Source organism: Atractosteus spatula, chromosome 7 (genome assembly GCF_055471065.1).
Source record: "Atractosteus spatula isolate fAtrSpa1 chromosome 7, fAtrSpa1.hap1, whole genome shotgun sequence".
NCBI classification, from domain to species: domain Eukaryota; kingdom Metazoa; phylum Chordata; class Actinopteri; order Semionotiformes; family Lepisosteidae; genus Atractosteus; species Atractosteus spatula.
The window spans coordinates 14,377,357-14,389,845 of NC_142712.1; the positions used below are offsets into that span (position 1 = coordinate 14,377,357).

At 35.7% G+C, this 12,489-nt stretch overlaps 1 protein-coding gene across 1 annotated transcript; it reads left to right on the forward strand.

Annotated features, from left to right (window-relative positions):
• The first annotated feature begins 11,514 nt into the window (after nucleotides 1-11,514).
• Nucleotides 11,515-12,489, forward strand: LOC148830551 (olfactory receptor 51F2-like). The gene has a single exon (XM_088919900.1). The coding sequence runs from the start codon at nucleotides 11,515-11,517 to the stop codon at nucleotides 12,487-12,489; it is 975 nt and encodes a 324-aa protein (XP_088776026.1).

The following is a 12,489-nucleotide window of genomic DNA, read 5'->3' on the forward strand; positions in this document are numbered from 1 at the left end:
CCCCCAAGCCCATCTACATTGTATGGGTGACAGGGCCTTCTCCTGTTATGCCCCCAAGCTCTGGAACTCTCTCCCCAAGGATATCAGAGAGTCACCTTCTCTAAACTCCTTCAAATCCAGACTCAAAACCCTCTTCTTCAGAAAAGCCTTTACTTAACTGGTTCCATTCTTCACCCCTCTGCTTTTTTTAGTACCACCATCCATGTCTCCTCTGTATATCATAATTGTGTTTTATCTTGTGTATTCTTTTTATTTATTGTTGTTGTCATCCTGTAAAGCGCTTTGAGAAGCCATCTTTAAAGGTGCTATATAAAATAAAGTTTATTATTATTATTATAATTATTATTATTATAATTCCACTGGTAAAATGGCAGGAATCTTGTTTGGAAATGAGATGTGTGTTCTTAATTTCAACAGCAGATGGCAGTGCATATAGTTAAACTGAAAAAAGTGCACTTAAATCATTGCAATGAAACCCCAAGTGACACAATTAGATTACTACAACTGCTGCTGCAACTGGAACTGTTCCTGCTGCTTTTGCTAATAATAATAATAATAATAATAATAATACATTATTAATCTAATAAGAATAAATTATTAATTTCTTGCAGCCTAAATATATATAGTTAACCAGCTTTGTATAATGACTTGACTGTATAGTGCATGTGTGTGCGGTATGTTTGTAAGAGGCAGAAAGACTGTGAGAGAGTGCGAGAAAGGAGGAGGGGAGAACGGGGAGGGGGGTGGGAAAGGATGAGAGGGTAATGCAGCAGAGAACAAGGTAGAGTGCATTATCCTGAGACCTCCCTGTAAGCTTCATTAAACTATAGTGCTGTGGCTGGTGCCGACACACTGCAAGTCTCCAGCACAGAGAGTGATAATTATTCCCAAGGATTTAAGTACCTTTTCGTGGATCTTTTTTACTTGAAAATGGGGACAAAGTGTGATTTTCTTTTTGTTATCTATGGAATTGGCTGGCACATGTATATGTTTAAAGGATTAATTAAGAAAAATTGAATTGGAAACTGTTCATAAAGTAAAATTTCAGAACATATCTGCGATTAGGGATTTTGTGTGAGGGATTTAGAACTGCTGAGTATAAAAGCAAAAAAAAATCTCATAGTACATCTGATCTGCACAGCTTGTATTCTAATACCTAATTAGCACACCACACTGAAAGTAAATGTCAGATCAAATAATGGCAGGTGTCATTTATCCATTTTATTTCATAAGTGTTTTACAGTATAGCATAAATTATGGCAATACAGTACAATGCTTAAAAGAAAATATATAGTATTCTCTGAACAGTTTGAGTTAATGCTAAAAAAGATAATTTCATATTGAAATAAAGATATATCCTAATAATGCCTGTACAATATATGCACAATAATTACTTTTTTTAAAAAACATGCTGTTTATTATACTATAGTTCTACTCTCTCCAATATCACAGGAGATATAGCAGGGGGAGGTCTGTGTCTCCTCAATAACTGCAAGATTCTATGCACTGTATTGTAATAGAGAATGTGCTCATGTACAGTATATTGGAGCTTCAGTTCATTTTCTATTTTCTCATTATGAGCAAAGCTCCTTGCATCTTCATCAAGTGATCCTAGTGCAATGCTTGAATCTTCAGCAACATCCTAACTGTTATAGAAGACTACTACATTACGTCTTTGCAAATGGCTTCCAATAGACCAATAATTGCCTTCTGGGCCTTGTTATCACAGATGAAATGCCAGGATTCATCTTTTAATTGGGTGTTCACACACTTCTTAATCATGACAACAGCAATGTTTCCTATTTTGTTGCCAATTATTGCTCATTAGTCTAGCTGGTATGTTTTGTTTACTGTTTTGCTGTGTTGCTAGTGAAGGTGCAGAGCTAATATCCCTCTAGAGTCTTTCCAGTATACTGTTTTGCTTTAATGAGTCCCACATGGACTAAGTCATTATCAGAGCACAGGAAAGAAAGTGTCATCACCTTAGGATATAGAGAAGGGGATTGCTATCAAAGAATATGTTGCAAGTTGTGAATTGCAGGGCAAAGTTTCAAACTATGATCGGACCCATACTGCAGTCTTAAATTCTCAGAACAATCTAAGTGATTTGAGTACTACTTATATGTTTTCTCATTGCTCTGCTGTTTCTTCTCTGTGTCTCTGTAATAGCCCCCTTTATGTCATCATAACCCCCAAACTACATCAAACTTATTAAGTTTTCCATTCTTCTTTTATATTTTGCAATTCTCAAACCATTTAGTTGCTTTATTAACTATGAACTGCATGGAAATTAAGGTATATATCACCAAATATCCCTATCTAGAAAGTAAACGTTCTGGATAAAATGTAGTGAGAGCATAAGTTTTTAAAGATCAGTGTATTATCATGCCCTGCAGCAAAAATGTGCACTTTACAATATCAAGATGTTATGGTAAAGTAGTTATGAGACAAGTTAAGTTAACATTTTTACAAAACAATAGCATTTTTGGGATGGCTTAGGGGGTTTAAAAATAATTTGTCTTCTAAAAAATCTGAAAATTATCAAATAGATTAGAATGGAAAATTGCCACTAGATGTATCTAGATTATGGGAAAGCCTTTGTGATAGCCTAGTATCAGACATAGCCTAGTTTGCCAGTCTGTGTGTTAAATTGTAATGGCACACAGACCTCTGTTAGATTCAACAGAGATTAATTAGTCTGCACTAAAGACAAGTGTTTTGTTTACAGAAGTGCTCAGCAACATTCATTATTCTGTATCCTCAGGAGAAAAGTACAGTGGTCTAATTAGTTCATCATAATGAACTTGTAATGAAGGTAAAAAAAACAAGTCAATACTTTTATGTCTGAATTAGCTGAAAACTACTTTTTCAGTAGAAACAATTATTCAAGTTGTCTAAAAATCTAAAATTTGCCTAGAGTAAATATTATCCAGTTCAAAATCCTAATGTACATACTGTGACGATTCATGGTTTTAAGGAACCAAAAATACAAAATGAGATTTGATTTAAACACAGCCTCTCAGAAGGAGTAGAAATTCATTTACACAGCACTTTAGAATTATTCATTTTCACCGCTGTCTTCTCTATTATTACAAAAAACAGCAGTGAACTGGCATCCTATCCAGGGTATAGTCTGCCTTGTGCCCTGCTGGTCAGGAAGAGGCACCAGACCAAGTTGGCATGCCTTTTAACAGGGGTTATTCTGGCTTTATGATATCGGATGAATAATCGAATATGGTCACATATCTTGCTGTATATGCAATTAATGTCATAAAGAATGAATGTCCCGTTTCACAGTGTAGCCTGGTAGATCTTCCACCCTTCTGCTTTTTCCATCACTTCTTTTCATTTGCCATCTCTATTCTAGTGAATGACAGACTTCAGTCACCCCTGCCATTATGACCCCTTATTTTTGTCAGAGTACAAATCTCTCTCCAGATAGTCCATGTGGGGTTATGCTGTTCCTGTACTGTAGTATTCAGTCATCGATGGGACATCCGTGCAATCAGAGTCTGTTGCTGAGTGCTTTTAGTGATATCAAACCATTAGCGACTTAGACAGGTCTAAGGGAGCTCAGTGTGCTTAAAGATGATTGATTTAAGGAACTTGTGAGCGTTATGGTGCCCAAGGCCATTCTTAATTGGTGTGAAAAGCCTGTTAAATCTTTATTACCTCAGGGAAGCAATGTCATGATGTGTTCCTGTGGGAATGTCAGTAAGAGCCAGTGGAATGGTAAAAATCTAGAATTCTATTCTGTAAATGGAATTTTACAAGCACATTTGAAGTATGAGTTACTAATATATTTAACTCTGATAACTCCAGAATTAGCAGAAGTATATGCTTGCACTCTTATGTTTTTTTTATTATAGTTGAGTATAATAAATATAATAAAATATAATAAAACTGTATTCATACAGAATTACTACAAAAATAATAGCCTCCAGTTAGGAATAACTGTCAAAGACATTACAATATAATTTGTAGTAAAAGAATGGTGAGACTGGTAGTTAAAAACATGAATTGGATTTTAACCAACTTCAAACCTAATTTAGTGAGCTGTCTTATGAGGTGTTTTAAGGATTTCTGTCATCCTACATTCACTTTGATATCCATTTAACCGTAAAAGATAATGTTTTTAAAGAATGTAGTCAAAATGTAGAAATATCAAAATAAAGAAACATTCAAAAATAACAAAAACAAGGCTGAATATTCTTAATTGTGTATATTTTCTCTTATCAGAATATAAGATAGTACTGTACATACGAAGACTGGATAAAGTTTCCAGTAGAACATGACTACTACATTTGACCATTACATTAAATAGGGATTTATTTAAACAACATAACTTTAAAAGAAGCAGGAACATTTTTTGAAAACCATTTTTTTTTTCAAAAACAGATCAAAACAAGATCATTACCACCTAGACAAAATTAAAACAAGGAACTAGGAACATGCTTCATGATCATGATGGTGTCTATGCACCCTGAAGAAACCTGAAATTTTTGAAGAATCATTAATTTTTTTTCTGTACATAAATAATTATTTGTAATAAACTTATGGATTACAGTGTATTTTGTGAAATGCCTAGGGGAGCAATCATAAGACGATGAGGGTTTTTGGTATTTAATTGATTTTACCAGGAAATGTTATCATCCATAACTTTTGAACCTATCCAAATATTAACAACTGTTAAGGTTTGTATGAAGTGTTTAACAGAAAAAATGTCAGAAGCCAATCCCATTGTTTTCCCTATCCTCACCTCCCCAGGGAGCACCATAGGTATTTCTTGCAGACAGTGACATGGAATAGAAAAGAGAGAATACCCAGGGTCACTAGCTCATATTGAGACTGCAAATCCTAAAATAAGCACAGACCATCCTCATTAAAATCATCTGCTATGGTGTGAACTGCTTTATTTCTTCAAAGTAGGGAGGAAAGAGGGGAAATGTGCCTGTAAGAAGTTTATGATAAAGGAAAACAGGAGAAGGGAAATCTTCTGTGATAAATCACATCTTGAAGTCTATGCAAAAAACCAAAAACTTTAGTGAAACAGACAAAGTAGACTTAAAGGCACAGAAGTGTCTGAAGTGTAAACCAAACATACAGTAAACAATATTTACAGTATGGCATAGCTAATACATGTTCAGTGGTAGAATTCTCGCCTGCCACGCGGGAGGCCCGGGTTCGATTCCCGGCCAATGCAGGTCTCTTCGAAAGTCAGGATGGCCAAGCGGTCTAAGGCGCTGCATTCAGGTCGCAGTCTCCCCTGGAGGTGTGAGATCGAATCCCACTTCTGACAAATATGTTGGACAGAGCGGTGGCTCTGTGGCTAAGGCTCTGTGCCTGTGACTGGAAGGTTGCTGGTTGAAATCCTGCAGCTGGCAGAGGAATCCTACTCTGTTGGGCCCCTGAGCAAGGCCCTTAACCCCAGATGCTCCAGGGGTGTTGTACAATGACACTCTGACCCCAAACTCTCCCTGTCTGTCTCATGGAGAGCAAGCTGGGGTATGTGAAAAGATGAATTCCTAATGCAAGAAATTGTATAGGGCTAATAAAGCAACATTATTATTATTGTCGCAGAATGGATCAAGCTAGCTCAATTCCCTAAAAGAAGAACCTTGAATGTTAAAAAGTATGTTTGGGACACTAAAACCAACTCATTGTTTACCCTCACAGAGAATCAAACCCCCCCAAATCGTACAGCAGATTATGTGTAATATTGTATATAAAACCCACACAGAGATATATAAAACATTGAGCAATAGTAGGGTAAATAGGTATAGAAATAGCAGAGACATTAATTTGAGTTAGTAGCTCCACAGATAGGGCAAACAGGTGAAAGTTGGCATCCCTAACAAGTTCGAGGTGTGGAAGACAGGGCAGAGAACTTGCTTTAACAATTGGCTGTCAGGGCAATCTATTGTTTTTACCTCAGTTATTGGGTACCCTGTACCTGCTTGAGTAATAAGCTCAAGATGACACTGACACAAATAGTATTGTAGCAGTGCCAGAATGTCACTTGTTTTCCAATGTTTGAGTGGCCTGCAATCTTTTGGAAATGCTCCAGGATCCTAGAGTAACAGTAGTCCCCCCCTCTGGAAAAACCATGCAGTCCTCTTTAATCTCAATTACTCTTCACTTGCTTCTAGTCACACCACTCCCTATAGCAACTACCTCCAATTCATCTTTTTTGGCTAGAGACACCACTTTAGTCATAAACCCCCTAACACAGCAGCTGTCTGCGTCCCCTCTGATTACACAACCTAAGGCCAGCAGATAAATGGGCAATGTTGAAACACTGGGCATAATCAGGTTTTAATCTGTCATCTAGAATCCCCATCACTCTAAGGAGTAAAAAGACAGTGTTACTACAGTAACCAGTAATACCCTACTCATTAGGCCCTAACAGCTCCCATCAGCCCTGATTCAGCTGGTCCACCAATTCCCCACAGCACATTACAACCCCATTGAATCTCCCCATCAGCCAGTGATACTCCCCAGAACAAACTTAAGCTATATTTCCCTCAAACTGACACTCACAGAACTACAAGAGAGCTTATTCAGTTACTATGAGGCCACCTGCCCCCATACAACTCTAATTCACTGATACATAACAAGCTGGAGTCTAGACACAAACCACTTTGCCTAGTCTCCTGGCTGTTCTTATAAGCCTCACAATTAGGCCAGCGGCGTAACCAATTACACATAGAGCCTATCACACCAGCTCCTTTCCTTCATGTGGAATTTCCCTCTCTCTGAGTGTTAATTACTCATTCAGAACAGCTGCATCTCATTCAACAGGTTCTTTCAATGAAACATCAGCCCTTTTTACAAAAAAACCGTAAACTTTTTTTGTTAAACTGTTAAACTTTTTTTTAACAAAAAAGTCCATCAGAAATGTTATAATATAAAATAATATATACCTGTAAAAATATTTTGTAATTCAGTAGTGTGTTGCATTACTGTCAGTCAAATTAGTCTCTGGAAAGAGACTCTGACACTATGGTGTGTAAAAAAAACAAATTTCCCAAATTTATCCAAAAGGATGATTCAATTAATCTCATCTTCAAAGATGTTCCATTAAACATGACTTTTACACCTTTTGTATTAAATTCTGAAACACCAGGTCCAAGGGGTAATTAAATGTGCTGAAGCCAATTTTTTTAAGAGACAGGAAGTAGCAATAAAAAGTGGATTGAGATACCTGGAATTTTAAAAAATGTGGCAAAGTCAGATTGTGAGGGGAACAGTGATTGTTAATAAATTTTAAAAACCCTTTAAATGTGGTACAGTATATATATTTACAAGTTCCATATGTCAGAGTCTCATTTCCATATCCATACCTATAATTCTAATTTCACAAAGGTGTTTAATCCATTTCTCAGATGAAAACTTTACTACTTCAAGTGTCAAGTATTTCCTTTTTCTAGTCATATCATACTGCAGTAGTCAATACAATATGACAAATCAGCAAGGTGGTAATGGAGTTTCTGAAGCCCTTTTGTTTAAATATAATATACTGTATGTATTTGATAATGCGATGTACTGTATATAATAGATTAAAATTGGATGGTCTTGGAAATTATGCCAAATGTGCATTTAAGAGGAGGATGCTACAGACATACTGTAGTTACATATTTTGTTCCTACTTGCTTGTTATTTTATGAGATTATTGAAAAAGCAATAACTTTATCTTGCACATTAACTACATTTACAACAAGTGATTAATCTGTTACTGGATTGTGTTATATTACAGTTTTAGATTCTTGCTACTTATTATTAGGATAATTCATGAATTGAAATCGTTGGATTGTAATCTTAAATATCTGAAAAGCAGCTTTATATTAATTTATAAAATACACCTATCATTAGAAAACGTTTTATTGCTTACATATAAAAATAATAAAACAAATGCTCACCAGTATATAACAAATGTTCCTTGAAATATCATTACCTTTACCGCACAGTGCTAAGGTGGATTAACAATAATATCAGCATCTTCAATAGGTACTGTATGCTGCTTTTTTTGGTTATTGGAACAGCACACTTACTGTAGACGTTTCTGGGCAATATGAACAGTACACTTATATAGGTGGTGCAGTGGCTCTGTGGCTAAGGCTCTGCACCTGTGGCTGGAAGGTTGCTGGTTTGTATCCTGTGGCTGGCAGAGGAATGCTACTCTGTTGGGCCCCTCAGCAAGGCCCTTAACCCCAACTGCTTCAGGGGTGCTGTATAAATGACTGACCCTCTGCTCTGACCCCAAGCTTCTCTCCCTGTCTGTCTGTCTCATGGAGAGCAAGTTGAGGTATGCGAAAAGACAAATTCCTAATACAAGAAATTGTATATGGCCAATAAAGTGATCTTATCTTATCTTCACTGCACTTTTCAAGTGAATATTAAAAGAGGATTTTAAGATGCCTTTTGCAGATTTCAGCCAGGCTGTCCAGACCTGCTCCGCAGTTATCATCATGCAATATACATCGAACATCTTCGGATGCTGGTAAGTTTGTGGGTGAGAAAAGGAAAGGAGAAAAGGGAGAGCAACACGCAGACAGTTATTTCATCTGTTTCAAAAGAACAGGCCTCCTGCTGCAGGAGAAATCAGCACCACCTGGGCTTAAAGGTAGTGATGTCACTCTCTATAACACACTCAATACCAAATGCACTCCATTGGAGTAAGACGGATTGAAAATTACAAATATAATCCAACAGGTAATGAATTTACTTATACAAATATTTTTATTTTTAGTCATATACTATTACTAGTACTAATATTGATAATAATGATAACAATAATTGATAACAATGATAATAATATGGTGAAATACAAGAGTTCCAGTTGTTTTTATGGTACAAACATTTTTGAAAAATATGCCTTTTCATATGCCAAGTTACATTTTTCAAAAATAACATTTTGGTTGCAAACAACTTTAAACTGTATCTTTCTGTACTATAAAATCAGTTAATGAACAGGCCAGATTTTCTTTTCAGTCGTTTGGCATCTGAATAAGTTCCATAATTATTACACTTCAATTGTTTTGTTTTATGTATAATTTTCTAAATAACCTGGAGAACTACAATAAATAAAACAAAAACATCATGCACTCAAAATGTATTGCTGCATTACGCAGATTGAAAGGACAATTTTGAAGTGCTAAGCGTTTATTTGTCTACCCCAGAGATTAATCGATCTTTAATGAACATTCCTTGTACCTGGAAAAAAAAGTGTGATTTAACATTCATTTTTGTAACCAAACTGATCCAGTGACCATTCTCCTGTATTTGCTTTCATTTTATGACACAGTTGCTTTTTCCTTCTCTTTAAATAGGAGCAATTCTCTGGTTGCCTTCCATTCAGCATTTAATGAAGGCAGCATTGGTAACCTATTGTATTTGACATGATGAAGAGAGTAAATCATTTATCTACTCTATCAAGTTCTATCTATCTTAGCATGAACACCCTTCTAGCCTAGGAAGGGAGGTAGGAGCAGCAGTGAATATTAGTCTAATCACATAACTACTCTAACTCTTGAAATGTTGTGATTGGACTAAGAACTAATTAACATTCCTGCTCATAATTCAGGTCTATCTTACAGCTATGTCAATGTTAATTTTAATTGCAATGTAAAAAAAAAAATAAGTAAGTTAGTAAAAGCACTTGCCTATGTACTGGATAAGTTCTAACATTATGGGTTGGGTCATGCCCAGTTATTGGTATGACTGGGTCAGGTCACTAGTCAGTTGTGACATGGATCAAGATGGAACTCACAATAGGAAGATACCCTCTGAGGTTAGGATGGGATTACCCAGGTCTCTTTTGGCTATCATTGACATGGTGACTCCTGTGGCCACAGTGGTGCTTGCAAGCTTGCTGTGCTGTTGACCAGATTCTTCTTCACTTCCTGAATTTCAGGTAGGTGGCCATTGCATATGAAATGTTGAAAGATGTGCATAGTTCCCTATTCTCCCCGGTTGTAATAGCAGATTTATAACTGCCATTCTAGACTTGGACAAACACACAAAATATTTTTTTTTACAAAAATAATTGGCAAATACAAATTAAAAATATAAAGTACAAAATGTGAACTTTTTATGTTTTCAGGGCTTGCTGGTTTGAAAGTCTTCTTTCAAGACCTTTTTGGTAGGCTATCAGAAAGGGTGATTGGAGAGCTGTTCAGACAATCCCAGAAAAAATATGTTCAGTGTATTGAACAAAAAACCTGAGGGGTTTAAGAAGGTGCTCACTCTTCTCTTCGTGGGTTTCCTGGGAATATAAAATATATGTGTGATTGACTGTTAATCTAAGACTTGGTAAAATTAGATTAATGAAATGATCACCTCTAAATTGTACTGTTCACAATTACTTTGAAAACCATAAAGAAGCCATAAGTCACATTGCTTTTCTGAGGCGTACAACTGTGTAAATCTGAAATACACTACGACTCCTCAGATCTGTCCATGATCTAAATTTCTGAGTGTTCTAATCTACAGATTAATCTGTAGTTTAAGGCAGGGGAAAATGGGTAAGGATCAAAAACTAGTTCGTCCAGGAAAGATCTCAATTTGAATGGAAGCAGATGGACCCATTATTCTGTCTACTTTGGATAATGACTTTCTGTGCATAGTTTTTTAAAAGAGGCTAACAGACAAACAGTACGGGTAACACTTTCACAAACCTCTTAAATGAGACCATATACTACTCTTAAACGAGCTATACTACCATTCTTTTTTATCATGTTTAAAGTTTTTTTAAATTCCCTGGATTTTTTATTGTAACATGCTCATTTTGTTCTAGTGTTTTATGTGCTATTGTTACAGAACAGGTGATTAGGCCTGTCACAGTGGACACATTAACTAATGAGGCAATTAACCAGTAATTTCAGGTGCATGTTTTATACAAATAAGGTATAATAATTCCTCCCTGCCTCTCACCCCTTAGAAAATCTCATGTGGTTTAGCGTCATGGGTGTGCTTAATAAATTAGAGTCTCTCCACTAGAGTAAAGTGGAAAACACTGAGTTTGAAAGGTGAGCAATGTTTTTATCTTAAAAAATAACACTATACAGACATTTGAAGAGGTTTGCCTAGTCTATCATTTGCACTTTTGTATTGTAACAGTCACAGATATTTCATATAGATAAGAAAACATAATCAAATTAAATTGAGATTAACATTTTATTAAACATTTTCTATTCATTTTAAAAACTGAAAAATGTTTTGATGTTTCTGAACTCAGATTCTGAAAATTGTGTGCATTATAAATGAAAATTATGATAAACTACAGTAAATAGATGATGATGATGATGATGATGATGATGATTATTATTATTATTATTATTATTATTATTATTATTATAGGTATATAATATTTTATGTGGATAAAGAAGACATGAAGAAAAGGTCAATGAATATAATTAATTTTCGCTAATTTTAAATAATGAACCAATGTTTTGTTGCTTTTGAAAGCTGAATTTGATAAACGCCTGTGCATAATTTTTTAACAGGTTAAGAAAAATGACCTTCGTGATAACAACATCACCTGTTCTTAACACCACTTTTATCCGGCCAAACGGCTTTTACATCCGTGGTTTTTACGCCTTGGAAAACTCGAATTACTTTTTTATATTCCTGGGGGTGATTTATGTCGCTACTTTATTAGCCAACGCCTTGATTATGTCCATCATCTGGTTTGCTCAGCCGCTGCACACCCCGAAGTATTTCGGGGTCTTTAGCTTGGCCTTGGTAGATGTGAGTTACAGTACATCACTCATCCCGAAGTCTTTAGACTTGTTTCTTTACGGGAACAGACTCGTCGAGTACAATACTTGTTTAACTCAGATGTTCTTTGTACATTACTTTTCTGCAATGGAATCGTATGCGCTCATGGTTTTGGCATATGACAGATTTATCGCTATTTGCTTTCCGCTGAGATGCAAAACTATCAATTCAAATACTAAAATGATTATAGTGATCATAATCTCTTGGGTTATTCCTTTTATTGTTGTTTTAACTATGGTGAGTTTCATAACACGCTTGTCTTACTGTAAATCTGTAATCGTTAACAGTTACTTTTGTGACCATGGACCGGTATTTAAAATTTCTTGCAGCGATTATTCTATCAACTGGTTTATGGCTGCCTTTTTTATTGTGTCTTTATTTTTTCTCCCTCTGGCTTTAATATTATTGTCTTACGTATGTATTTTAGTTTCTCTGTTGAAGATAGCAGAGGCCGATGGTCGACGAAAAGCCTTCAGAACCTGCACTTCCCATTTGATTCTGGTGGCTGTATTTTATGTGCCGCTTTTAGCTACCTACATCATAGCCTGGGTTAATGTCTACATTGATACTGACACCAGAATTCTCAACACGTCTTTGTCGGCTGCCATTCCCCCCCTTCTTAATCCGATTATTTACACATTAAAAACTGACGAAATTATGGATCAAATTAAAAAATATATTAGAAACCGAAAGATGGCTTTATCTCGTTAA

What these genes read in the sequence shown, in the direction of transcription:
- LOC148830551 (XM_088919900.1), top strand. Translation starts at nt 11,515, where the DNA reads ATGACCTTCGTGATAACAACATCACCTGTTCTTAACACCACTTTTATC.